At 56.7% G+C, this 24,863-nt stretch overlaps 3 protein-coding genes across 3 annotated transcripts in view; all 3 read left to right on the top strand.

The window, feature by feature from the left end:
- The first annotated feature begins 264 nt into the window (after positions 1-264).
- Positions 265-10,999, top strand: LOC138996395 (E3 ubiquitin-protein ligase TRIM38-like). The gene is made up of 10 exons (XM_070397599.1): positions 265-334; positions 475-551; positions 1,111-1,279; positions 2,071-2,155; positions 2,259-2,812; positions 4,417-4,512; positions 5,242-5,472; positions 8,260-8,282; positions 8,366-8,478; positions 8,787-10,999. Exons 5-10 carry the CDS (start codon positions 2,273-2,275, stop codon positions 9,527-9,529), a joined length of 1,746 nt encoding a protein of 581 aa, XP_070253700.1. The 5' UTR covers positions 265-334; positions 475-551; positions 1,111-1,279; positions 2,071-2,155; positions 2,259-2,272; the 3' UTR covers positions 9,530-10,999.
- A 1,765-nt stretch (positions 11,000-12,764) lies between these two features.
- Positions 12,765-23,374, top strand: LOC138996396 (E3 ubiquitin-protein ligase TRIM38-like). The gene is given in 10 exon segments (XM_070397600.1): positions 12,765-12,848; positions 12,989-13,065; positions 14,586-15,204; positions 16,807-16,902; positions 17,629-17,859; positions 20,612-20,634; positions 20,719-20,831; positions 21,011-21,530; positions 21,532-21,706; positions 21,708-23,374. Coding segments are annotated over 8 exon segments (1,734 nt in total). The 5' UTR covers positions 12,765-12,848; positions 12,989-13,065; positions 14,586-14,787; the 3' UTR covers positions 21,867-23,374.
- The window catches only part of LOC138996400 (E3 ubiquitin-protein ligase TRIM38-like), a 45,470-nt gene continuing 34,367 nt past the window's right edge, over positions 13,761-24,863 (top strand). The window contains exon 1 of the mRNA XM_070397613.1: positions 13,761-13,793. The gene's annotated coding sequence lies outside the window, so the exon portion shown is untranslated. The remainder of the gene's footprint in view (positions 13,794-24,863) is intronic.

The raw sequence follows: 24,863 nt of genomic DNA, 5'->3' as shown, positions 1-24,863 counted from the left end.
GGTGGCCACGGCAGGAAGAGCTGCAGTCGGGCCTGTGGGCTGAGCCCCTCCCCGACCTCAGAGGCTCCTGCTGGCCCAGAGCCCAGGTCCCGTGAGGACTTGTCCCCTTTCCTGTGGCTGTAGATGGACTTCTTCCCACCTCTCCCCGCCCTGCCAGGCCCAGCCCAGCCACGTGCAAACCCTTAGGGCCATTTCCTGGTTTCCTCCCCAAACCCAGCAGGGCCCGCCCCCACCACAGGCAGTTTCATTTCTCCCTGAGTCCTGCCCAGGACCTGGGAAGTGGCTGCTCCAGGCGACTCCCTCCCGCGAGTGTGTGGCATCCCTGGTGGCCCAGGTACTGGGGAGGGTCCGGGCGGGTCAGGCAGGAAGGGTGATGACACCTGGTGTGTGGACAGGAGGGGGTGCAATGGGGGGCCTGGGCAGCAGGGAGGGGCATGTGTCAGACACCAGGGCCTCTGGCCTCTGTCCCTCCAGGCCCTGCCCCCCAGCCCTTCCCGAGGCCGCTTTCGCTTCCACCAAACTCCAAGCTGATCCAACCTCAGGAGATCCGGGTGCAAGGCGGGGGGAGTGGAGGCCGGGACAGGCCCCCGGGGCCCCTGGAGGGCAGGTCCTGTCCTGGGGACACAGCCCAGCCACAGAGGACCCCAGTGTGTCCCCGGGAAATCACCGCCCGGGAGGGACTCTGAGCAGAAACGCTCTGTGGCTCCGGAGGCCGCCTGGTTACAGAGGAAGAGGGTCCAGTGGTCTCAGGGATTCCTGGCTGTGTTCCCTCCATTGTCAGGTCCCAGGAAGGTCCATCTGCAACCTCCCCGCCTCCCTCCGCTCCCAGGAGGGCAGGCCTGGCTCTCCAGGAGCTGCAGCCCCGGGCCAGGGTCCCAGGGTTCCTCCTTCGCTCTCTGGTTCCTGGGTCCTCCCTGGAGGACCTTGGGGTCTTGTCTCCCCATTTGCTCCCCCTCCCCTCGTCCCCCAGGGTTGCAGGCGCCTGGAACTTCTCCTGGGAGACAGTCCTGGCTGGAGGAGAGAGGTCACCTGACTGGGCCTCCAGGACCCGCCCCTCTGCCCAGCCCAGGCCTTTCCTTTATTTAAAAAGAATATTTGTATTGATTTCAGACAGGAAGGGAGAGGGAGAGAGAGACATCCATGCTGTTTCTCCTGCACGCCCCCCACTGGGGATCGAGCCTCTAAGCCAGGCATGTGCGCTGACCGGGAATGGAGCCATGACCTCCTGGTCCATAGGCTGATGCTAAACCACTGAGCCAGCCGGCCGGGCGCCTCTCAGGTGAGGGAGGCCTGGAGGGACTCCCTGGGTCTCAGGTGCCTTGTTTACCTCGGGTTCATCCTGGGTGAGTTTCCCTGGAGGAGATTTTTTCTATTGTTTCTTCCAGAGAAAGGAAGGGAGGGCGGCTGGAGGGGGGGGAGAGAGAGAGAGACCTCGGGATGGAACCCGGGACAGGTCAGTGCGCAGTGGACGCTCTAACTACTGAGCCCACTGGCCAGCCTTCCTTCTCTGTGGAGGGCAGTCGGGGGAAAGGCTGGGGGTGCGGAGGCCCAGCAGGTCCACAGTCGCTGCTTCAATGGAATCTTCCTGAACCATCCACTTCCTTAAGTTGCAAAGAAACGGTCCTGGAACCAGTTATTCCGATTATCCCTCATGTTCCTCAGGTGGGAGAGTCCCCCGGGCCCTCACTGGGTCCCTGGGGCATCCCGCCTCGCTCTCGCCCTCCCTGTGTCTGGGCTCCAACACCAGCTTCCCCTGATGGATGGTCTCTGTTGGGGCTTCCTGCAGCCCCCGGTGGCCATGAATGAATGGAAATGTGACCAGTCCTACACGGTGCGGCTCAGTGGAGAGAGCCTTGGCCTGTGGACTGAAGGGTCCTGGGTTCGATTGCGGTCAAGGGCACGTACCTGGGCGGCAGGTTCCATCTCTGGCCCTGGTTGTAGTGCGTGTGGGAGGCAGCCCATGGATGTGTCTCTCTGCCTCCCCCCCTCCCCACCGCTCTCTCTAAAAATCAATGGAGAAACATCCTGGGGTGAGGCTACATCTGCACGTTAAATTCTGTTTCATTTCAGTGAAGGGAATCGGGGTCCCCACCCTAGTCCACAGCACAGCTGTACTCTCTGCAGCGTCCACACTACAGACCTTTCTTCCCTCCAGGTAAGACCTCCAGGCCCGTGGGGCCTGGCAGCCGGGCGCCCACAGGAAGCGCGGGGTGGGTGTGCCGCCTCCGCTGTGGGAGCCTCTGGGTCCGGCATTGCAGCTTCCAGCAGAGGCATGGCGTCGGCCTCCGCCAGCAAGAAGATGCGGGAGGAGGCCACCTGCTCCATCTGCCTGCACCTGATGGCCGAGCCCGTGAGCATCAGCTGCGGCCACAGCTACTGCCAGGCCTGCCTCCTGCGCTTCATGGGCCCGCCCTCCTCCCCGCGGAGCCAGCAGAACACCTTCTCCTTGCCTCAGTACCAGCAGATCACCTTCTCGCCCTGGTACCAGCAGAAACCCTTATCCTCCCTGCGGAGCCAGCAGAACATGCAGACTTTCTCCTGCCCCCAGTGCCAGGCTCCCTTCCAGAGAGGCAGCCTGCGGCCCAACAAGCAGCTGGGCAGCCTCATTGCCGCCCTCCTGGAGCTGGAGCTGGAGCAGGAGGAGGAGCAGGAGCAGGAGCAGGAGCAGGAGCTGTACTGCCAGGAGCACGGGGAGCGGCTGCACCTCTTCTGCGAGGACGAGGGCCAGCTCATCTGCTGGCGCTGCGAGCGCCATGGGCGGCACAAGGGCCACAACACGGCGCTCCTGGAGGACGTGGACCCCGGCTACAGGGTGAGTGCCCCGTCTTGAGCCGCAAAACCCCTTGTGCGCCCCAGACCCTCTTCATTGAGCCCAGTGGCCCCTCGTGTGCCCTGAGACCCCCATCACCAGCCAAGAGCCCAAGGTCGGGACCCTGAATGCTAGCTTCCCTCCTGTGGTTCTTTCTTCTAGCAGAGAGGTGGGGGGAGGGAGGGGTGGAGGCCTGAGGGGCGGGAGGGGTGGGAGGGGCGGGAGGGGCGGGAAGGTTTAGGGTGGGTCCTCCCTTAGTCAAGTCCCTGCTGTCCAGCCCCACCTTCCCCGGACGGACACTCATCCAGGTCCCCGCTGCATGATGAACTGGTCCCAGCTCCAGGCCCCATGCGCTCAAACGCACACATGCGTGGTGTTTTGTTTTGTTTGATAATCCTCACCTGACGATATTTTTCCATTGATTTTTAGAGAGAGTGGAAGGGAGGGGGAGAGAGCGGGAGAAATGCATTGGTCTGAGGGAGACATGAATTAGTTGCCTCCTGCAGGCGCCTCAACCAGGGCCAGAAACAGCAGCCGAGGTTCATGCCCTTGACTGGAATTGAACCCGAGACCCTTCAGTCTGTGGGCTGAGGCTCTAGCCACTGAGCCTGACCAGCCAAGGCTGCACCTGCACGTTTTGTCGCCTCTCGGGTGCATGTGATGAGACGGCGCCGTGTGCAGGGGCGCGTGGAGGAGTGAAAGCACAGGGACCAGGAGCCACCTCGTGGGCGGCCTGCCGTCCAGTAGGGAAGACGCACCAGCAGAAGGACTGCCCGGCCTCCATTGCCTGGGGGGTGTGAAAGGGACCCCGGGTGTGGGTGGTCTCGGGGAGCCTCCCAGATATGAGTCCTGACGGAGCCTAAATACTAACCATGTGGCCTGGCCAGCGTGGCTCAGTGGTTGAGCATCGACCTAGGAGCCAGGAGGTCACAGTTAGATTCCTGGTCAGGGCACATGCCTGGGTTTCGGGCTCCATCCCCAGTGTGGGGTGTGCAGGAGGCAGAAGACCCATAATGCTCTCTCATTCATGTTTCTGTCTCTCTCTTCCTCACTGAGAGGAATAGAAATATATACATATTTTTACATATAAAAAATTAACGGTTGCCCTAACCGGTTTGGCTCAGTGGATAGAGCATCTGCCTGCGGACTGAAGGCTCCCAGGTTTGATTCCGGTCAAGGGCATGTACCTTGGTTGCGGGCACATCCCCAGTAGGAGATGTGCAGGAGTCAGCTGATCGATGTTTCTCTCTCATCGATGTTTCTAACTCTCTATCCCTCTCCCTACCTTTCTGTGGGGAATCAATAAAATATATATATTTTTAAAAACATTAACGGCATGTAGGAGTGCTGAGAAAAGAGAGGGCTCTCCTGTGAGAGGGCCCACAGCAAACGCACAGCCAGGGGGCGGGGCTGTGGGGAAAGGCAGGTGTCGCCGAGCCTTCCATCAGCTCAGTCTAGGTCCCCACACAGGGTGTCCTGGCCATTAGCCGAGAGGAGGGTCAGGGTGACAGGGACAGAGAGAGCCCCGGGCACTGACATCCAGGTTCTTCCCGTCAGAGGGAGAAGGGAGATGTGGTCAGCAAGGGTCACTCCATTTCTTCCTCCAGGAAAAGCTCCAGGAAGCGGTGAGGAAACTGAGGCAGCTGGAAGAGGAATGCACGAACCAGAAAGCTTTCACGGCGAAGCAGATCGCCCAGTGGAAGGTGAGAATGGGGGGCTCTCGCCTTGGCCGCTGGAGGGCACCCCCCTGGGCTCAGGTGCAGTCCCCACCCAGTCGGGCCTGTGCAGGAGGCAACAGTCCATGTCTCTCTCACTTTGACGTTCCTCTCTCTCTCCCCACCCTCCCTCCCAGCCACTCCCCTCTCTCTAACAATCAATGGAGAGAATATCCTGGGTGAGGATTAACGACAACAACAGAAAAAGAACAGGGATTTCTTGGTGTCAAGCTCTGTCTGTCCTGGCGCTTAGGCGTAGGGTCTGATCGGGCCAAGCACAGTGATGGTGTCACTGAACCAGAGCAGCAGGTGGAGCCCCGAGAAGAAGCCATTGTCCTCCTTGTCCCCATTGATGAGAGCTCATCCCCTCCCCCCCTCCTTCCAGCAGGAAATGGCCAGGAGGCCGGTGCCTGTCGGAGCCGCAGAATCACATGCCTGTTTACCGAGAGCCGTCCCCACAGGGTTTCCAACTTTCTTTCTTTTTTTACTTATTTTATATTTGTATTTATGTCAGAGAGGAAGGGAGAGAGACATAATAACATCCAGGAGGAGAGAGAATCATGGACCGGCTGCCTCCTGCACGCCCCCCACTGGGGATGGAGCTCGCAACCCGGGCCTGTGTCCTGACCGGGAATCCAATGTGACCTCCTGGGTCACAGGTGGACGCTCAACCACTGAGCCCCGCTGGCCGGGCTGAGCGTCCTCTCTTGACTGTAGGAGAAGATAGAGGCTCAGAGACAGAAAATCCAGGCGGAATTCCAGAAGCTGCGCAGCTTCCTGAGGGAGGAGGAGAGGTCGTACCTGTGGAGACTGGAGAGCGAGGAACAGCGCACTCTGCAGAGACTGAGGGTCAGTGAGGCCGACCTGGACCAGCAGGGCCAGGAGCTCCAGAGCCACATCCTGGAGCTGGAGGAGCGATGCCAGGGCTCTGCCCAGAAGCTGCTGCAGGTGAGGCTGAGCCCTGGGAGGAGGCCATGGGGGCGGGTCCTGAGCTGCTCTGGGGGGGTGAGGGGGGGGGGGGCGTGGGAACAGAGGACCGCCTGCCTCGCTCAGCGGGGGGCACATCAGTGTGGGGGAATAAAAGGCAGATTTCTCTTATTCTGATTTACTTATTTTGTTAATCCTCATTCGAGGATATTGTTCCATTGGTTTTAGAGAGAGTGGAAGGGAGAAGGAGAGACAGAGAGAAACGTGGATGGGAGAGGGACACATTGATTGGTTGCCTCCCACAGGTGCCCCAGCTCTAGGCCGGGGATCAAGGCTGCAGCCAAAGCGTGTGCCCGGAATGGAACTTGGGACCGCAGTCCACAGGCCGACGCTCTATCCACTGAGCCATACCAACTTGGTCATAAAGGCATATTTCTTTATATTTCCCATCATTTTTCAACGTGTTTTTGTTTTGTTTTGTTTCGTTTTTTATTTGAGAGAGGAAGGGAGAGGGAGAGAGAGATAGAAACATCAATGATGAGCGAGAATCATTGATCGAGTGCACAACTGGGACATGTGCCCTGACAGGATCAAACCCTGACCTCCTGGTTTATAGGTTGATGCTGAACCACTGAGACACACCAGCTGGGCTAAGCCTATTCCTTTTAGAATACTGAACAGACTAAAATCTACAATGTGGCTTCCACTGGTCTACAGGACTCTATATATAAATCAGAAAATTTTGATTTGGCTCAAAACTCCAGTGTGGCTCAGTGGACAGAGCATCAGCCTGAGGACCGAAGGGTCCCGGCTTCCATTCTGGTCAAGTGCACATACCTCGGTGGCAGGCTCCTCCCTGGCCCAGGTCCTGGTCGGGGCTCCTGCAGAAGCCAACCAATCGATGTGTTTCTCTCACATCGATGTTTCTCTCTGTCTCTCCCTCTCTCTTCCATTCTCTCTAAAAATCAATGGAAAATGATCCTTGGGTGAGGATCAAGAAGAATAAAATCCACCTGCAGGTAGAGGGGTGGGTTCCTTTGTGGGGAGCCAGCTCAGCCAAGGGTTCGGTGAGCTTGAGAGGGGGCGGCGTATGATGTAGAAAAGACAGACAGAGAGAATAAGCTGGGTCTAGGTGGATCTCCTGTGCCTGGCTGAGGCCATAGAGAGAGACCCAGACAGCAACCAGAGCCTTTATTTATAGCCAGATGTAAACAAGATAGTGGTCACCATAGTTACAATGTTCTTGGGAGTTTCACTTGTTTTGGCAGCACTTGCTGCACCTCCCACAGCCCATTAGCTTCCCAGATAAGCTCTAGGGACCCTCATAAGGTCAAGCCTAGTTATGCTAACAGGGCTGTGCCCTCTAAGCTGGGACTTGTTTGTGGCTTTGCCAGCAGGTCAGTCTAAGGCTTAACCCTATAGCCGCTCCCTACATTCCTAGCCGGAACAGGTTCAGGGGATGGCTTCCCCTCCCACGTGCCTGTGTCCAGGGGCACAGAATCCTGAAGGTCAGGTGATGGCGGGGACCAGGTGGGCCGCCCCATGAGTGATGGGTGAGCCTGGCCTGATGGGCCCTCCTTCCAGCCTCAGGAAAGTGAACTTCCCCCTACCTCCCAGCTGCTGGTTCCAGGTCCGGCTGGTGGAAGTGGAGGGCGCCCCTCAGGGTGACCATGTCTCATGGCTGCTCCGCCCCCTGGGTCACTGTGGCCACCACCTCAGAGCCCAGTCTGGGCGCCGTGCACCCACCCACCCCTGAGGCTTTGTGACAGGTGGCCTCTGGCAGGTGCGCTCTGAGGGAGGTGAGGCCAGAGGGAGCGTGCGGGGCTCCCTACCCGCCTAAGCAGCCGTAGGCTCCCCAGCACCTCAGCAAGGAGGGCGCCAGGCTCGGAGGCTGAGAGGTGTCTTGCTGTGCTGACCGTCCAGAGGCCAGAGTGGGGATCGTTGCCCGGGGTGTCCATCTGTTACCCAGAAACCCCCGGGTGGGCTCGGCTGCCTGTCGCTGTGTCCGGTCACCAAGGCAGGGATGAGTCCCATAAGGCGTTTACTGAGAAGGCGGCCCACCCAGCAGGCAGGGCGCTTACACCCATCGAGTCCTGTCTCCCAGCAGGTGCAGGGACCGGACTATAAGGGGAAGGGGCTGGGTGCTGTGTGCAGCCCTGGGGGTCTCAGCCGTCAGCTCTTGTCCTCAGTCCCCAGGCGAGGAGATGCTGTTGGTCAGATGGTGTTTTGGCTCCTGGTGGGTGGGCCTGACCCTGCTCATGGGTTCTGCTCGCTGGCCTCACAGCTCAGTCACCTCCCCAGTCACTTCGCTCAGGGCTTGGGAAGGAAACTTAACAAAAACGTAACCCCTGTTCACATGTAAGAAACGTACCCCTGCCGAGACCGGTTTGGCTCAGTGGATAGAGCGTCGGCCTGCGGACTGAAAGGTCCCAGGTTCGATTCCGGTCAGGGGCATGTACTTGGGTTGCGGGCACATTCCCAGTAGGAGATGTGCAGGAGGCAGCTGATCGATGTTTCTCATCGATGTTTCTAGCTTTCTATCTCTCTCCATTCCTCTCTGTAAAAAATCAATAAAAAAAAATATATTAAAAAAAAAAAAAAGAAACGTACCCCTGTTCCCATAAGTGTGTGTCCTAAGATTTAAAAGGACAGGATTGCTCTTCAGAGTCATCCAGGTGCTCTCCCAACCAGGGTATAAGCCCCCATCCCATCCGAACCCAAGGCCGGGCCTGCCCTGTGCCTCTGGGAGGGAGCAGCAGCCCATCAGCCTGGTGTTCCCACACTCACCTGTGCCTTTGTTTCCCGCAGGACGTGGAGGGCGCCCTGAGCAGGTGAGTGCTGAAGGGAAGGCGAGGGGAGTGGGGTGCAGAGTCGCGGGGTGTCCCCTGAGCATCTCTGGCCTCTGCTCCCCCAGGAGCCAGGCTGTGCGGCTGGAGACGCCAGAGGCCCTGTCCTTGGAGGTTGAGACTGAGTGCGAGGTCCTAGAGGTTTGCTTTGAGCTGAAGAACAGGTTCAAGAGCCATCAAGGTAGGTGAGGGTGTTGCTAAGCGCCCAGGGGACCAAGCTCAGTGGAACCTCGACCCCATGGGTAACGGGGACAAATGGGAGGGTTTCTACTTTATGGTCACAACCCTGAGCTCCCATCGCTGGTCTGAAACAAGGCTCAGACTCCAGAGCACAGGCTGGTCTTTCCAAATAAACTGTGTTGGGAGCAGAGCCCGCCTCCAGCCGCCCCTTCCCCACCCTCCAAGGGGACATTCTTGAAACAAATGAATCTGCAGGATGCTGACAGCCAGCGCCCTGAATTCTACCCTTGAGGTTCTTCTAATCACCAGGACCCTGCGAGGATGAACTCCCTCTGTCCGTATTCGTTTGGGATTTCTTGGACCATCTGACAGAGCAGCCTGGCAGTTGTGAAACTGACATGAAACAGTTTGCAGAGACCCTGAGCGGCCGGGTCACCACGGACGAGGCTTTGGAAGAACTGGTGGGCCTCATCTATCAACAGGCCACGTCCGTGCCAAGGTTCCGCAGCGGGGGAGCTCGCCTGTGTGATTTCCTGTCCCGTCACCTGACCATTCGCTCACAGAGGGGCAGCTTCCGCCAAGTGCTCCTTCAAAGATGTCAGACTCAATATGACCTTACAGACCAAGCTGCCAAGGGGGATAAAGCAGCTCGGAAACGATTCCATGGGTGCGTGTTCTTTCTGGGAGAACTTTATCTTCGGCTGAAGATCAAAGGAGAAAATAGACAGGTTCTAAGATCAGGTGTTATTCATGTTTTGCTTCGGGGGTTGTTGGATGCCCTCCTTTCTCACCCCGTGGACGATAACCTAATTTGTGCAGGAAAATTCCTGAAGTTGACAGGGCCCGCCTTGGAAGATGCCTGGAAGGCACAAGGAACGAGGGACATGGACGAAGTTATCCAGAGGATGAAAGACATCACTCTGCACTCGCCCTGCGGTGTAGGTGTGAGGCAGATGCTCTTGAAACTTGTAGAGCTTCGGTCAAGAAACTGGGGGAGAGTCCCTGTCACCTCAGCATCCAAGAGAAGCAGCACCCGGCGTTTTTATTACTGAACCACCATCGTGTCCACTGGATGGTGTTCCTCTCTCTGCAGCTGATCCCGATGACCACGATTCATCTCAGGAGTGATGTGAGGGCGGGAGGGGAGGAGGAGGGGGAAGGACATATGTGATACTTTCAACAATCAAGATTTATTAAAAACAAAAAAGACTGACTTGAAGAGAAGATTCATTTTCCAGATTGTGAAGAAAACGGAGCAGGTGTGTCCGGGGTGGTGACTGTACTTGGATGATATTGACGATGAGGTGGATCCAGGAGCTTATGCAGAGTTTTGTTTGGAACCAGAGCGTCAGCAGAAGCCGTGGGGTTAAACGTCCACGGGTCAGAGTGAGGAAGCCGTGCAGTGATGGTGGGAACCGGACGCAGGGAACCTGTCACACTTGTACCCGATGGAGGACGCAGAGTGATGTCACTAATGTACGCACCTTCAATCGTGTGTGACACGCTCTGCCACAATAAACTCTATTCCCTAGAACTAAGAAATAAAATAAAATAATATGGTGAAATAAACTGTGTTGCCCTGGCCAGTTTGGCTCAGTGGAGAGAGGGTTGGCCTGTGGACAGAAGGGTCCCAGGTTTGATCCTGGTCCAGGGCAGGTACTTCTACCAATCGATGTGTTTGTCTCTCTGTCTCTCCCCCTCCCTTCCACTTTCTAAAAAATCACTGGAAGCCTGGCCAGCATAGCTCAGTGTTTGAGTGTCAACCTATGAACCAGAAGGTCAGGGTTCGATTCCTGGTCAGGGCACAGGCCCAGGATGCAGGCTCAATCCCCAGGGTGGGCCGTGCAGGAGGCAGTGGATCTGTGATTCTCTCTCATCCTTGATGTTTCTATCTCTTTCTCCCTCTCCTTTCCTCTCTGAAGTCAATAAAAAATATATTTTAAAAAATAAAATAATTTATAAAACTAAACAAAAAGATAACTACAAAAAACCCCAACATGTATAGCCTATACATGTAGAATTATGTGTGTGAATATACACATGTACATTTATCTATGGTGCATGTGTAGACATGTACATGTATGTGTGTATATGTACACACACACACACACACACACATAGACATGTGAGAGCCCGGCCCACCCTGACCCACGGGCACACTCAGCACTGGGATCAGTTTCATACGCGGATTCATTTGAGAAGCGCCGTCAGGGACATGGAAGAAAATTGTGAGAGAGAATCACTGACCAGCTGCCTCCTGCAGGCCCTACCCTGGGGATCCACCCACAACCCAGGCCTGTGCCCTGACTGGGAATCGAACCCTGACCTCCTGGTTCCTAGGTCACTGCTCAACCCCTGAGCCACACCAGCTGGCTCCCAGCTCACATCTCTGTCTGCTTACTCACTGCCTATTCTGGGTGTGCCAGCCGCATGTCCATAGAATCTGTTTTTTCCCTTTAAAAATTCATGAAATTTGTGTCTATGACTGAGTTTGCTTAGGACGAATAAAAACAATTTGTTGCATCAAATTGCCAGAAAAAAGTGTTGTATGTAGCTGTGGCCTCGGCACACGGCACGCTGTCTGTGCGTCCACATACGTGTGCTGAGTCAGCACAGGCCCCGCCGATAAATGTCACGCTCGGGGCTGTCACATAAGCAGCCCAGTGACCTGGCCCTGCTGACCCCGCACCCAGGTCGCCTGCTGTTCCCGGGCCTGGGAGGGGGCTGTCCCCTGGACCCCGGCAGCTGCCACCTCCATGACCACGGGGTCACCAGGCTGCCTCGGGCCCTGGCTCCAGGGCGGGAAAGGGGACGTCTAACCCTCGGGGAGTGGGGCTGGGTGAACCCATGTGATCTTCCCCGTCTGCCTTCTCTCCCGCCCCGTCTGCCAGGGATCCCGCAGCCAGAGCTCTCAGGGGCGAACCTTCACCTCATGGCGGGACTGTGGCCTCAGGGTGAGGTCCTGGCCTCTGCTCTCTGTGGTCCGGGAAGAAGGCAGCAGAGTCAGGGAGTCCCAGCTTCCCTCTTCCTCTCAGGGATCCTCACAAGGGACCCCAAGACCTGGAAGGGGCCGGGGAGCCCTGTGGGGGGAGGAGCCGGGGAAGCAGCCCAGGAGGCTGTGGATTGACTGCTGGGCTCAGCCCTGGGCACCTCTGTGTGGCCTGACCTTCCCCAGCAGGTCACAGGGCTGAGCAGTGAGCCTGCCCGACCACCAGGGGGCACCCGCGAGGCAGATGGGAGAAGCCTGGAGAGGAGCTGCCCCACAGGAAGCTGAGGGGTCACACCGCCTGGGGCGGGGAGTGGGGGGGTCTGAGGAGCCTGAGTGTTTGTGGAGTGAAAATATCAACGTCGCTCAGTGGACAGAGCGTCGGCCTGTGGACCTAACGGCCTCGGGTTGGATTCCCGGTCAAGGGCACGAACCTCGGTCCATGTGTCTCTCTCATGGACGTTTCTCTCTCTCCCCCCTCTTCTCCCTCCTTCCTTCCACTCTCTCTAAAAAATCGATGAAAATCATCCTCAAGTGAGGATTGGGGAAAAAAAAGTAAGTCCAGGTTGGGCGGACAGTCCTTTTTTAAAAAAATATGTTTTTTATTGATTTCAGAGAGGAAGGGAGAGAGAGAGAAACATCAATGACAAGAATCATCCATTAGCTGCCCCTGCAGGCCCCCCACTGGGGACCAAGCTTGCAACCTGGGCCTGTGACCAGGAATGGAACTGTGAGCTCTTGGCTCGTAGGTAGGTCGACGCTCAACCCCTGACACAGGGGCTGGGCCCTGCAGTCCCTTTACTCTAAGTGCCGCCCCCTCGGTGGCCTGGGGCCTTTCATGGCTCCCGGCTCCCAGCTGGGTGCTGACTGGTGGAGATGCTGACCAGTGTCTGTCCCTGCAGAGCGACGCTGAGGGGGAGAACGAGGGCAGAGGTCACCAGCCCTTTCCACCGCCCCCTTCAGAGCAGTGAGGAAAGAATAGGGACCTAAAAAATAGAAAAAATAAAATAACATCCGCCCAGAAGCTGACGGTCCCCGAGGGGGTTGGTCGGTGGCCACGGCAGGAAGAGCTGCAGTCGGGCCTGTGGGCTGAGCCCCTCCCCGACCTCAGAGGCTCCTGCTGGCCCAGAGCCCAGGTCCCGTGAGGACTTGTCCCCTTTTCTTGTGGCTGTAGACTGACTTCTTCCCACCTCTCCCTGCCCTGCCAGGCCCAGCCCATCCATGTGCAAACCCTTAGGGCCATTTCCTGGTTTCCTCCCCAAACCCAGCAGGGCCCGCCCCCACCACAGGCAGTTTCATTTCTCCCTGAGTCCCGCCCAGGACCTGGGAAGTGGCTGCTCCAGGCGACTCCCTCCCGCGAGTGTGTGGCATCCCTGGTGGCCCAGGTACTGGGGAGGGTCCGGGCGGGTCAGGCAGGGAGGGTGATGACACCTGGTGTGTGGACAGAAGGGGGTGCGGTGGGGGGCCTGGGCAGCAGGGAGGGTCGTGTGTCAGACACCAGGGCCTCTGGCCTCTGTCCCTCCAGGTCCTGCCCCCCAGCCCTTCCCGAGGCCGCTTTCGCTTCCACCAAACTCCAAGCTGTTCCAATCTCAGGAGATCCAGGTGAGAGGCGGGGGGAGTGGAGGCCGGGACAGGCCCCCGGGGCCCCTGGAGGGCAGGTCCTGTGCTGGGGACACAGCCCAGCCACAGAGGACCCCAGTGTGTCCCCGGGAAATCACCACCCGGGAGGGACTCTGAGCAGAAACGCTCTGTGGCTCCGGAGGCCGCCTGGTTACAGAGGAAGAGGGTCCAGTGGTCTCAGGGATTCCTGGTTGTGTTCCCTCCATTGTCAGGTCCCAGGAAGGTCCATCTGCAGCCTCCCCGCCTCCCTCCGCTCCCAGGAGGGCAGGCCTGGCTCTCCAGGAGCTGCAGCCCCGGGCCAGGGTCCCAGGGTTCCTCCTTCGCTCTCTGGTTCCTGGGTCCTCCCTGGAGGACCTTGGGGTCTTGTCTCCCCATTTGCTCCCCCTCCCCTCGTCCCCCAGGGTTGCAGGGGCCTGGAACTTCTCCTGGGAGACAGTCCTGGCTGGAGGAGAGAGGTCACCTGACTGGGCCTCCAGGACCCGCCCCTCTGCCCAGCCCAGGCCTTTCCTTTATTTAAAAAGAATATTTGTATTGATTTCAGACAGGAAGGGAGAGGGAGAGAGAGACATCCATGCTGTTTCTCCTGCACGCCCCCCACTGGGGTTCGAGCCTCTAAGCCAGGCCTGTGCGCTGACCGGGAATGGAGCCATGACCTCCTGGTCCATAGGCTGACGCTAAACCACTGAGCCAGCCCGCCGGGCGCCTCTCAGGTGAGGGAGGCCTGGAGGGACTCCCTGGGTCTCAGGTGCCTTGTTTACCTCGGGTTCATCCTGGGTGAGTTTCCCTGGAGGAGATTTTTTCTATTGTTTCTTCCAGAGAAAGGAAGGGAGGGCGGCTGGAGAGGGGGGGAGAGAGAGAGAGACCTCGGGATGGAACCCGGGACACGTCAGTGTGCAGTGGACGCTCTAACTACTGAGCCCACTGGCCAGCCTTCCTTCTCTGTGGAGGGCAGTCGGGGGAAAGGCTGGGGGTGCGGAGGCCCAGCAGGTGCACAGTCGCTGCTTCAATGGAATCTTCCTGAACCATCCAGTTCCTTAAGTTGCAAAGAAACGGTCCTGGAACCAGTTATTCCGATTATCCCTCATGTTCCTCAGGTGGGAGAGTCCCCCGGGCCCTCACTGGGTCCCTGGGGCATCCCGCCTCGCTCTCGCCCTCCCTGTGTCTGGGCTCCAACACCAGCTTCCCCTGATGGATGGTCTCTGTTGGGGCTTCCTGCAGCCCCCGGTGGCCATGAATGAATGGAAATGTGACCAGTCCTACCCGGTGCGGCTCAGTGGAGAGAGCCTTGGCCTGTGGACTGAAGGGTCCTGGGTTCGATTGCGGTCAAGGGCACGTACCTGGGCGGCAGGTTCCATCTCTGGCCCTGGTTGTAGTGCGTGTGGGAGGCAGCCCATGGATGTGTCTCTCTGCCTCCCCCCCTCCCCACCGCTCTCTCTAAAAATCAATGGAGAAACATCCTGGGGTGAGGCTACATCTGCACGTTAAATTCTGTTTCATTTCAGTGAAGGGAATCGGGGTCCCCACCCTAGTGCACAGCACAGCTGTACTCTCTGCAGCGTCCACACTACAGACCTTTCTTCCCTCCAGGTAAGACCTCCAGGCCCGTAAGGCCTGGCAGCCGGGCGCCCACAGGAAGCGCGGGGTGTGTGTGCCGCCTCCGCTGTGGGAGCCTCTGGGTCCGGCATTGCAGCTTCCGGCAGAGGCATGGCGTCGGCCTCCGCCAGCAAGAAGATGCGGGAGGAGGCCACCTGCTCCATCTGCCTGCACCTGATGGCCGAGCCCGTGAGCATCAGCTGCGGCCACAGCTACTGCCAGGCCTGCCTCCTGCGCTTCATGGGCCTGAAGTCCTCTCAGCGGAGCCAGCAGGACATGCAGACCTTCTCCTGCCCCCAGTGCCGGGCTCCCTTCCAGAGACGCAGCCTACGGCCCATCAAGCAACTGGGCAGCCTCATCGCCGCCCTCCGGGAGCAGGAGCAGGAGCTGTCCTGCCAGGAGCATGGGGAGCGGCTGCACCTCTTCTGCAAGGTTGAGGGCCAGCTCATCTGCTGGCGCTGCGAGCGTGATGGGCGGCACAAGGGCCACAACACGGTGCTCGTGGAGGACGCAGGCCCCGGCTACAGGGTGAGTGCCCCCTCGTGTGCCCGAGACCCCCCTCATCCAGCCCAGTGCCCCCTCCTGTGCCCGAGACCCCCCTCATCCAGCCCAGTGCCCCCTCCTGTGCCTCGAGACCTCCAACATCCAGCCCGGAGGCCAAAGTTGGGACCCTGAATGCTAGCTTTCCTCCTGTGGTTTTTTCTTCTACCGGAGAGGTAGGGGGGAGGGAGGTAGGGGTGGAGGCCTGGAGGGGCGGGAAGCTTTAGGGTGGGTCCTCCCTGAATCAAGTCCTGGCTGTCCAGCCCCACCTTCCATGGATGGGCAGAATCACCCAGGTCCCGGCTGCGTGATGAACTGGTCCCAGCTCCAGCGCCCCATGCACTGCAACCCACACATGCGTGGTTTTTTGTTTTGTTTGATAATCCTCACCTGAGGATATTTTCCATCGATTTTTACAGAGTACAAGGGAGGGGGGAAGAGAGAGAGAGAACATTGATCTGAGAGAGACACGGATTGGTTGCCTCCTGCAGGCGCCGTGACCAGGGCCAGGAAAGGGCAGCTGAGGTTCATGCCTTTGACCGGAGTGGAACCCGGGACCCTTCAGGCCACGGGCTGAGGCTCTAGCCCAGCCGTGGGCAAACTACGGCCCGTGGGCCGGATCCGGCCCGTTTGAAATGAATAAAACTAAAAAAAAAAAAAAGACCGTACCCTTTTATGTAATGATGTTTACTTTGAATTTATATTAGTTCACACAAACACTCCATCCATGCTTTTGTTCCGGCCCTCCGGTCCAGTTTAAGAACCCATTGTGGCCCTCGAGTCAAAAAGTTTGCCCACCCCTGCTCTAGCCACTGAGCCAGACCAGCCAGGGGCACACCTACGCAGTTTTATCCCTCTCGGGTGCATGTGATGAGATGGCTCCATGTGCAGGGGTGGGTGGGGGAGTGAAAGCACAGGGACCAGGAGCCACCTCGTGGACAGCCTGCCGTCCAGTAGGGAAGACGCACCAGCGGAAGGACTGCCCGGCCTCCATGGCCTGGGGGGTGGGAAGGGGGACCCAGGTGCGGGTGGTCTCGGGGAGCCCTCCCAGAAGTGAGTCCTGACGGAGCCTAAACACTAAACATGTGGCCCGGCCAGTGTCGCTCAGTGGTTGACCATCAACCTAGGAACCAAGAGGTCATGGTTGGATTCTTGGTCAGGACACATGCCTGGGTTTCGGGCTCCATCCCCAGCATGGGGCATGCAGGAGGCACCTGGTCCATGATTCTCTCTCATCATTGGTGTTCCTGTCTCTCTCTTCCTCTCTTAGAGGAATAGAAATATATACATATATTTACATATAAAAACATTAACGGTTTGTAGGAGTGCTGAGAAAAGAGAGGGCTCTCCTGTGAGAGGGCCCACAGCAAACGCACAGCCAGGGGGCAGGGGCCTGTGGGGAAAGGCAGGTGTCGCCGAGCCTTCCATCAGCTCAGTCTAGGTCCCCCCACAGGGTGTCCTGGCCATTAGCCGAGAGGAGGGTCAGGGTGACAGGGACAGAGAGAGCCCCGGGCACTGACATCCAGGTTCTTCCCGTGAGAGGGAGAAGGGAGATGTGGTCAGCAAGGGTCACTCCATTACTTCCTCCAGGAAAAGCTCCAGGAAGCGGTGAGGAAACTGAGGCAGCTGGAAGAGGAATGCACGAACCAGAAAGCTTTCACGGCGACGCAGATCGCCCAGTGGAAGGTGAGAATGGGGGGCTCTCGCCTTGGCCGCTGGAGGGCACCCCCCTGGGCTCAGGTGCAGTCCCCCCAGTCGGGCGTGTGCAGGAGTAAACAGCCCATGTCTCTCTCACTTTGACGCTCCTCTCTCTCTCCCCTCCCTCCCTCCCTGCCACTCCCCTCTCTCTAACAATCAATGGAGAGAATATCCTGGGTGAGTATTAACGACAACAACAGAAAAAGAACAGGAATTTCTTGGTGTCAAGCTCTGTCTGTCTAGGTGCTTAGGCGTAGGGTCTGATCGGGCCAAGCACAGTGATGGTGTCACTGAACCAGAGCAGCAGGTGGAGCCCCGAGAAGAAGCCATTGTCCTCCTTGTCCCCATTGATGAGAGCTCATCCCCTCCCCCCCTCCTTCCAGCAGGAAATGGCCAGGAGGCCAGTGCCTGTCGGAGCCGCAGAATCACATGCCTGTTTACCGAGAGCCGTCCCCACAGGGTTTCCAACTTTCTTTCTTTTTTTACTTTATTTTATATTTGTATTTATGTCAGAGAGGAAGGGAGAGAGACATAATAACATCCAGGAGGAGAGAGAATCATGGTCGGCTGCCTCCTGCACGCCCCCCACTGGGGATGGAGCCCGCAACCCGGGCCTGTGTCCTGACTGGGAATCCAATGTGACCTCCTGGGTCACAGGTGGACGCTCAACCACTGACCCCGCCGGCCGGGCTGAGTGTCCTCTCTTGACTGTAGGAGAAGATAGAGGCTCAGAGACAGAAAATCCAGGCGGAATTCCAGAAGCTACACAGCTTCCTGAGGGAGGAGGAGAGGTCGTACCTGCGGAGACTGGAGAGCGAGGCAGAGCGCACTCTGCAGAGACTGAGGGGCAGTGAGGCCGACCTGGACCAGCAGGGCCAGGAGCTCCAGAGCCACATCCGGGAGCTGGAGGAGCGATGCCAGGGCTCCGCCCAGAAGCTGCTGCAGGTGAGGCTGAGCCCTGGGAGGACCCCAAGGGGGCGGGTCCTGAGCTGCTGGGGGGGAGGCAGGTAGGTGGGGGGGGGGGGGGGGGGCAGAGGACCGCCTGCCTCGCTCAGCGGTGGCACATCAGTGTGAGGAGATTTCTTTAATTCTTGTTTAGTTATTTTGTTAATTCTCATTCACGGATATTGTTCCTTTGGTTTTAGAGAGAGTGGAAGGGAGAGAGAGAGACAGAGAGAGAAACATTGATGTGAGAGGGATGCATTGATTGGTTGCCTCCACAGATGCCCCAGCCCTGGGCCGAGGATCAAGCCTGTAACCAAGGCCTGTGCCCTTGACCTGAATTGAACTTGCCGACAGTCAACAGGCCGATGCTCTATCCAGTGAGCCAAACCGGCTAGGGCAGTGGTTCTCAACTTTCTGGCCCATTAAATACAGTTCCTCATGTTATGACCCAAGCTTAAAATTATCTTCGTTGCTACTTCATAACTGTACTTTTGCTACCATTATGAATCGTAATGTAAATATCTGATATGCAGGATGGTCTTAGGCGACCCCTGTGAAAGGGTCGTTCGACCGCCAAAGTGGTGGTGACCCACAAGTTGAGAACCACTAGGCTAGGGCATAAAGGCATATTTCTTTTATTTTTATTTCTCATGACTTTTTAATGTTTTTTATTATTGTTTTTTTTATTTCAGAGAGGAAGGGAGAGGGAGAGAAAGATAGAAACATCAATGACGACAATCATTAATCCAGCCCGCAACCTAAACATGTGCCCTGACAGGTTCATAGGTTCCTGGATCATAGGTTGATGCTCAAGCACTGAGCCACACCAGCTGGGCTAAGCCTATTCCTTTCAGAATATTGAACAGACTAAAATCTACAAGGTGGCTTCATGGTCTACAGGGCTCTATTTATAAATCAGAAAATTGTGATTTGGCTCAAAACTCCAGTGTGGCTCAGTGGACAGAGCATCAGCCTGAGGACCACAGGGTCCCAGGTTCCATTCTGGTCAAGGGCACGTACCTTGGTTGCAGGCTCCTCCCTGGCCCAGGTCCTGGTCGGGGCTCCCGCAGGGGGCAACCAATCGATGTGTTTCTCTCACATCGATGTTTCTCTCTGTCTCTCCCTCTCTCTTCCACTCTCTCTAAAAATCAATGGAAAATTATCCTTTGGTGAGGATCAAGAATAAAATCCACCTGTAGGTAGTGGGGTGGGTTCCTTTGTGGGGAGCCAGCTCAGCCAAGGGTTCGGTGAGCTTGAGAGGGGGCGGCGTATGATGTAGAAAAGACAGACAGAGAGAATAAGCTGGGTCTAGGTGGTTCTCCTGTGCCTGGCTGAGGCCACAGAGAGAGACCCAGACAGCAACCAGAGCCTTTATTTATAGCCAGATGTAAACAAGGTAGTGGTCACCATAGTTACAATGTTCTTGGGAGTTTCACTTGTTTTGGCAGCACTTGCTGCACCTCCCACAGCCCATTAGCTTCCCAGATAAGCTCTAGGGACCCTCATAAGGTCAAGCCTAGTTATGCTAACAGGGCTGTGCCCTCTAAGCTGGGACTTGTTTGTGGCTTTGCCAGCAGGTCAGTCTAAGGCTTAACCCTATAGCCGCTCCCTACATTCCTAGCCGGAACAGGCTCAGGGGATGGCTTCCCCTCCCACGTGCCTGTGTCCAGGGGCACAGAATCCTGAAGGTCAGGTGATGGTGGGGACCAGGTGGGCCGCCCCATGAGTGAAGGGTGAGCCTGGCCTGGTGGGCCCTCCTTCCAGCCTCAGGAAGGTGAACCTCCCCCTACCTCCCAGCTGCTGGTTCCAGGTCCGGCTGGTGGAACAGGAGGGCACCCCTCAGGGTGACCATGTCTCATGGCTGCTTGGCCCCCTGGGTCACTGTGGCCGCCACCTCAGAGCCCAGTCTGGGCGCCGTGCACCCACCCACCCCTGAGGCTTTGTGACAGGTGGCCTCTGTCAGGTGCGCTCTGAGGGAGGTGAGGCCAGAGGGAGCGTGGGGGCTCCCCACCTTCCTAAGCAGCCGCAGGCTCCCCAGCACCTCAGCAAGGAGGGCACCAGGCTCAGAGGCTGAGAGGTGTCCTGCTGAGCTGACCGTCCAGAGGCCAGAGTGGGGATCGTGGCCTGGGGTGTCCATCTGTTACCCAGAAATCCCCGGGTGGGCTCGGCTGCCTGTCGCTGTGTCCGGTCACCAAGGCAGGGATGAGTCCCATAAGGCGTTTACTGAGAAGGCGGCCCACCCAGCAGGCAGGGCACTTCCACCCATCGAGTCCTGTCTCCCAGCAGCTGCAGGGACAGGACTATAAGGGGAAGGGGCTGGGTGCTGTGTGCAGCCCTGGGGGTCTCAGCCGTCAGCTCTTGTCCTCAGTCCCCAGGCGAGGAGATGCTGTTGGTCAGATGGTGTTTTGGCTCCTGGTGGGTGGGCCTGACCCTGCTCATGGGTTCTGCTCGCTGGCCTCACAGCTCAGTCACCTCCCCAGTCACTTCGCACAGGGCCTGGGAAGGAAACTTAACAAAAACTTAACTCCTGTTCACATGTAAGAAACGTGCCCCCTGTTCCCATTAGTGTGTGTGTCCTAAGATTTAAAAGAACAGGATTGCTCTTCACTGTCATCCAGGTGCTCTCCCGACCAGGGTATAAGCCCCCATCCCATCCGAACCCAAGGCCGGGCCTGCCCTGTGCCTCTGGGAGGGAGCAGCAGCCCCATCAGCCTGGTGTTCCCACACTCACCTGTGCCTTTGTTTCCCGCAGGACGTGGAGGGCGCCCTGAGCAGGTGAGTGCTGAAGGGAGGACCAGGGGGAGTGGGGTGTGGAGCCGAGGGGTGTCCCCTGAGCATCTCTGGCCTCTGCTCCCCCAGGAGCCAGGCTGTGCGGCTGGAGACGCCAGAGGCCCTGTCCTTGGAGATTCAAACTAAGTGCCAGGTCCTCGAGGTTTGCTTTGAGCTGAGGAAATGGTTGAGAAGCCATCAAGGTAGGTGAGGGCGTTGCTAAGCCCCCAGGGGACCAACTCAGTGCAACCTCTACCCCACGGGTCACGGGGCAGCAGCCCCTTCCCCATCCTCCAAGGGGACATTCTTGAAACAAACGAGACCCCAGGACGCTGACAGCCAGCACCCTGAATTCTACCCTTGAGGTTCTTCTAATCACCAGGACCCTGTGAGGATGGTCTCCCTCTGTCAGTATTCGTTTGGGATTTCTTGGACCATCTGACAGAGCAGCCTGGCAGTTGTGAAACTGACATGGAGCAGTTTGCAGAGACCCTGAGCGGCCGGGTCACCACGACAGAGGCTTTGGAAGAACTTGTGGATCTCATCTATCAACAGGCCATGTCCGAGCCAAAGCTCCGCAGCGGGGGAGCTCGCCTGTGTAATTACCTGTCCCGTCACCTGACCATTCGCTCACAGAGGGGCAGCTTCTACGATGTGCTCCTTCAAAGATGTCAGACTCAATATGACCTTAGAGATCGAGCTGCCAAGGGGGAGGAAGCAGCTCGGAAACGATTCCAGGAGTTCGTGCTCTTTATGGGAGAATTTTATCTTCCGCTGGAGATCGAAGGCGCAAATACAGAGGCTCAAACACCTTTTCTCCGGGGGTTGTTGGATGCCCTCCTTTCTCACCCCGTGGACGATAACCTAATTTGTGCCGTAAATTTCCTGAAGTTGACAGGGCCCCTTGCAAGATGCCTGGAAGGAACAAGGAAAGACAGACATGGACGACGTTATCCAGAGGATTAAAGACATCACTCTGCACGCGCCCTGCAGTGTAGACGTGAGGCAGATGCTCTTGAAGCTTGTTGAGCTCCGGTCAAGTAACTGGGGGAGAGTCCATGCCACATCAGCATCCAAGAGAAGCAGCACCTGAGAATGATCCCAACTGTTTTGTGACTGAACCGCCATTGGGTCCAGCGGATGGTGTTCCTCTCCCTGCAGCTGATCCCGAAGACCACGATTCAATCAGGAGTGACCTGAGGGCGGGAGGGGAGGGGGAGGGGGAAGGACATATGTGATACTTTCAACAATAAAGATTCATTAAAAACAGAAAAGAGTGAGTTGAAGAGAAGACTCATTTTCCAGATTGTGAAGAAAACGGAGCAGGTGTGTCCGGGGTGGTGACCGTACTTGGATGATATTGACGATGAGGTGGACCCAGGAGCTTACGCAGAGTTTTGTTTGGAACCAGAGCGTCAGCAGAAGCCATCGGGTTAAACGTCCCCGGGTCAGAGTGAGGAAGCCGTGCAGGTGATGGTGGGAACCGGACGCAGGAAACCTTCCACACTTGTACCTGATGGAGCACGCAGAGTGATGTCACTAATGTCCGCACCCTCAGTCGTGTGTGACACGCTCTGCCACAATAAACTCTATTCGCTAGAACTTAACAAATAAAATAAAATAATATGGTGAAATAAACTATGTTGCCCTGGCCGGTTTGGCTCAGTGGATAGAGGGTCGGTCTGTGGACAGAAGGGTCCCAGGTTTGATCCCGGTCCAGGGCAGGTACTTCTACCAATTGATGTGTTTGTCTCTCTGTCTCTCCCCCTCCCTTCCACTTTCTAAAAAATCACTGGAAGCCTGGCCAGCATAGCTCAGGGTTTGAGTGTCAACCTATGAACCAGAAGGTCAGGGTTCGATTCCTGGTCAGGGCACATGCCCAGGAAGCAGGCTCAATCCCCAGGGTGGGCCGTGCAGGAGGCAGTGGATCTGTGATTCTCTCTCATCCTTGATGTTTCTATCTCTTTCTCCCTCTCCCTTCCTCTCTGAAGTCAATAAAAAATATATTTTATAAAATAAAAAAAATTATAAAACTAAACAAAAAGATAACTACAAAAAAACCTAACACGTATAGCCTACACATGTAGAATTATGTGTGTGAATGTACATATGTACATTTATCTATGGTGCATGTGTAGACATGTATGTATATGTATGGATATGTACACACACACATAGAAATGTGAGAGCCCAGGCCAGTGATGGCGAACCTTCTGAGCTCGGCGTGTCAGCATTTTGAAAAACCCTAACTTAACTCTGGTGTCGTGTCACATATAGAAATTTTTTAATTTTTGCAACCATAGTAAAACAAAGACTTATATTTTTGATATTTATTTTATATATTTAAATGCCATTTAACACAGAAAAATCAACCAAAAATATGAGTTCGCGTGTCACCTCTGTCACGCGTGTCATAGGTTCGCCATCACTGGCCCAGGCCCACCTGACCCAGGGGCACATTCAGCACTGTAATCAATTTCATAAGCGTGATACATTTAAGAAGCGCTGTCAGGGAAGTGGAAGAAAATTGTGAGAATTATTGACCAGCTGCCTCCTGCATGCCCCACAACCCGGGCCTGTGCCCTGACCAGAAATTGAACCCTGACCTTCTGGTTCCTAGGTCACCGCAAAACTACTGAGCCACACCAGCTGGCTCTCAGCTCACATCTCTCTGTCTGCTTACTTGCTGCCTATTCTGGGTGTGCCAGCCGGCATGTCCATAGTCTCTCTTTTTTCCCTTTAAAAATTTGTGCAATTTGTGCCTATTTGCATAGGACTAATAAAAACAATTTGTTTCATCAAATTGCCAGAAAAAAGTGTTGTGTGTAGCTGTGGCCTGGGCACACTGTCGGTGTGTCCATATACGTGTGCTGAGTCAGCACAGGCACCACTGATATAGGGCATGCCTGGGGTCTTTACATAAGCAGTCAAGTGACCTGGCCTTGCTGACTTTGCACCCAGAGTGTCCGCTGTTCCCTGGCCTGGGTATAAATATTTCTCTTTCCACAACCATCACAGCTACAGAGCTGACAGGAGTCCTGAGTAGGGGTGATGGGGGGATTGAGAAAATGAAAGAGACAGACACAGACACAGTTTGGAAAGCTGGGACCGCGTGGGACAGCTGCCCTCTGATGGAGAGACAGGGACTCAGAGCTGATACAGTGCGTTTATTTTATACAGTAAGATACCAGGAAGCTTTACTGAAATTTAAGATAAAGAAAATATGTGCATTCTTGTGGCTTCTTTGTAATCGTCACTTCTGGGTGGGCCCAGATAATCGCATTTGTTCCTGGAGCCTGGCTGGATTTAGATAATGAAACACTCCCCCCCTTCCACCACTCCCAGCCCTGAGGTAAAGGTCAGACTGACAACACACCTGCCTCTGGCAAGGTTTGTTTCCAGGGCTCGGCCCTGCCAGGCGCCACTGGATTCAGACAACAACCAGCTCGAGGGCCTTTCCCAGGTGCTCTCTACACTTGAAAATGGGCTGTCATGGTCTTTGTTCAATGCCACCCCCATGGGCACGGGGTCACCAGGCTGCCTCGGGCCCTGGCTCCAGGGCGGGAAAGGGGACGTCTAACCCGTCTAACCCTCAGGGAGTGGGGCTGGGTGAACCCATGTAATCTTCCTCATCTGCCTTCTCTCCCGCCCCGTCTGCCAGGGATCCCGCAGCCAGAGCTCTCAGGGGCGAACCTTCACCTCATGGTGGGGACTGTGACCTCAGGGTGAGGTCCGGTCCTCTGCTCTCTGTGGTCCCAGGAAGAAGGCAGCAGAGTCAGTGGAGTCCCAGCTTCCCTTTTCCTTGAAGGGATTCTCAAAAGGGAGCCCAAGACCTGGAAGGTGCCGGGGAGCCCTGTGAGGGGAGGAGGCCGCTGATGAACCCCTGGGCTCAGCCCCCCACACCCGTGTGGCACGCCCCCCACTGGGGATCAAGCCCGAGACCCTGGCGTGTGACCAGGAATGGAACTGTGAGCTCTTGGCTTGTAGGTAGGTCGACGCTCAACCCCTGACACACGGGCTGGGCCCTGCAGTCCTTTGGCTCTAAGTGCCGCCCCCTCGGTGGCCTGGGGCCTCCCATGGCTCCAGGCTCCCAGCTGGGTCCTGACTGTTGGTGATGCTGACAAGTGTCTGACCCTGCAGAGTGAAGCTGAGGAGGAGAATGAGGACGGAAGTCACCAGCCCTTTCCACCGCCCCCTTCAGAGCAGTGATGAAAAAATAGGGACCTAAAAAATAG

Source organism: Myotis yumanensis, unplaced genomic scaffold, assembly GCF_028538775.1.
Source record: "Myotis yumanensis isolate MYYU_CA2020_CCGP unplaced genomic scaffold, mMyoYum1.0.hap1 SCAF_17, whole genome shotgun sequence".
In the NCBI taxonomy this organism is placed as follows: Eukaryota; Metazoa; Chordata; class Mammalia; order Chiroptera; family Vespertilionidae; genus Myotis; species Myotis yumanensis.
Note: the sequence above shows the minus strand (reverse complement) of the source record. Positions and strands in the feature narration are given on the sequence as shown.

Bases quoted from the DNA above. Each gene is read 5' to 3' on its own strand.
- LOC138996395 (XM_070397599.1), top strand. From the start codon at position 2,273: ATGGCGTCGGCCTCCGCCAGCAAGAAGATGCGGGAGGAGGCCACCTGC. The intron at 5,473-8,259 runs GTGAGGCTGAGC...TGTTTCCCGCAG, and splicing joins CTGCCCAGAAGCTGCTGCAG to GACGTGGAGGGCGCCCTGAG. The intron at 8,479-8,786 runs GTAGGTGAGGGT...TCTAATCACCAG, and splicing joins CAGGTTCAAGAGCCATCAAG to GACCCTGCGAGGATGAACTC.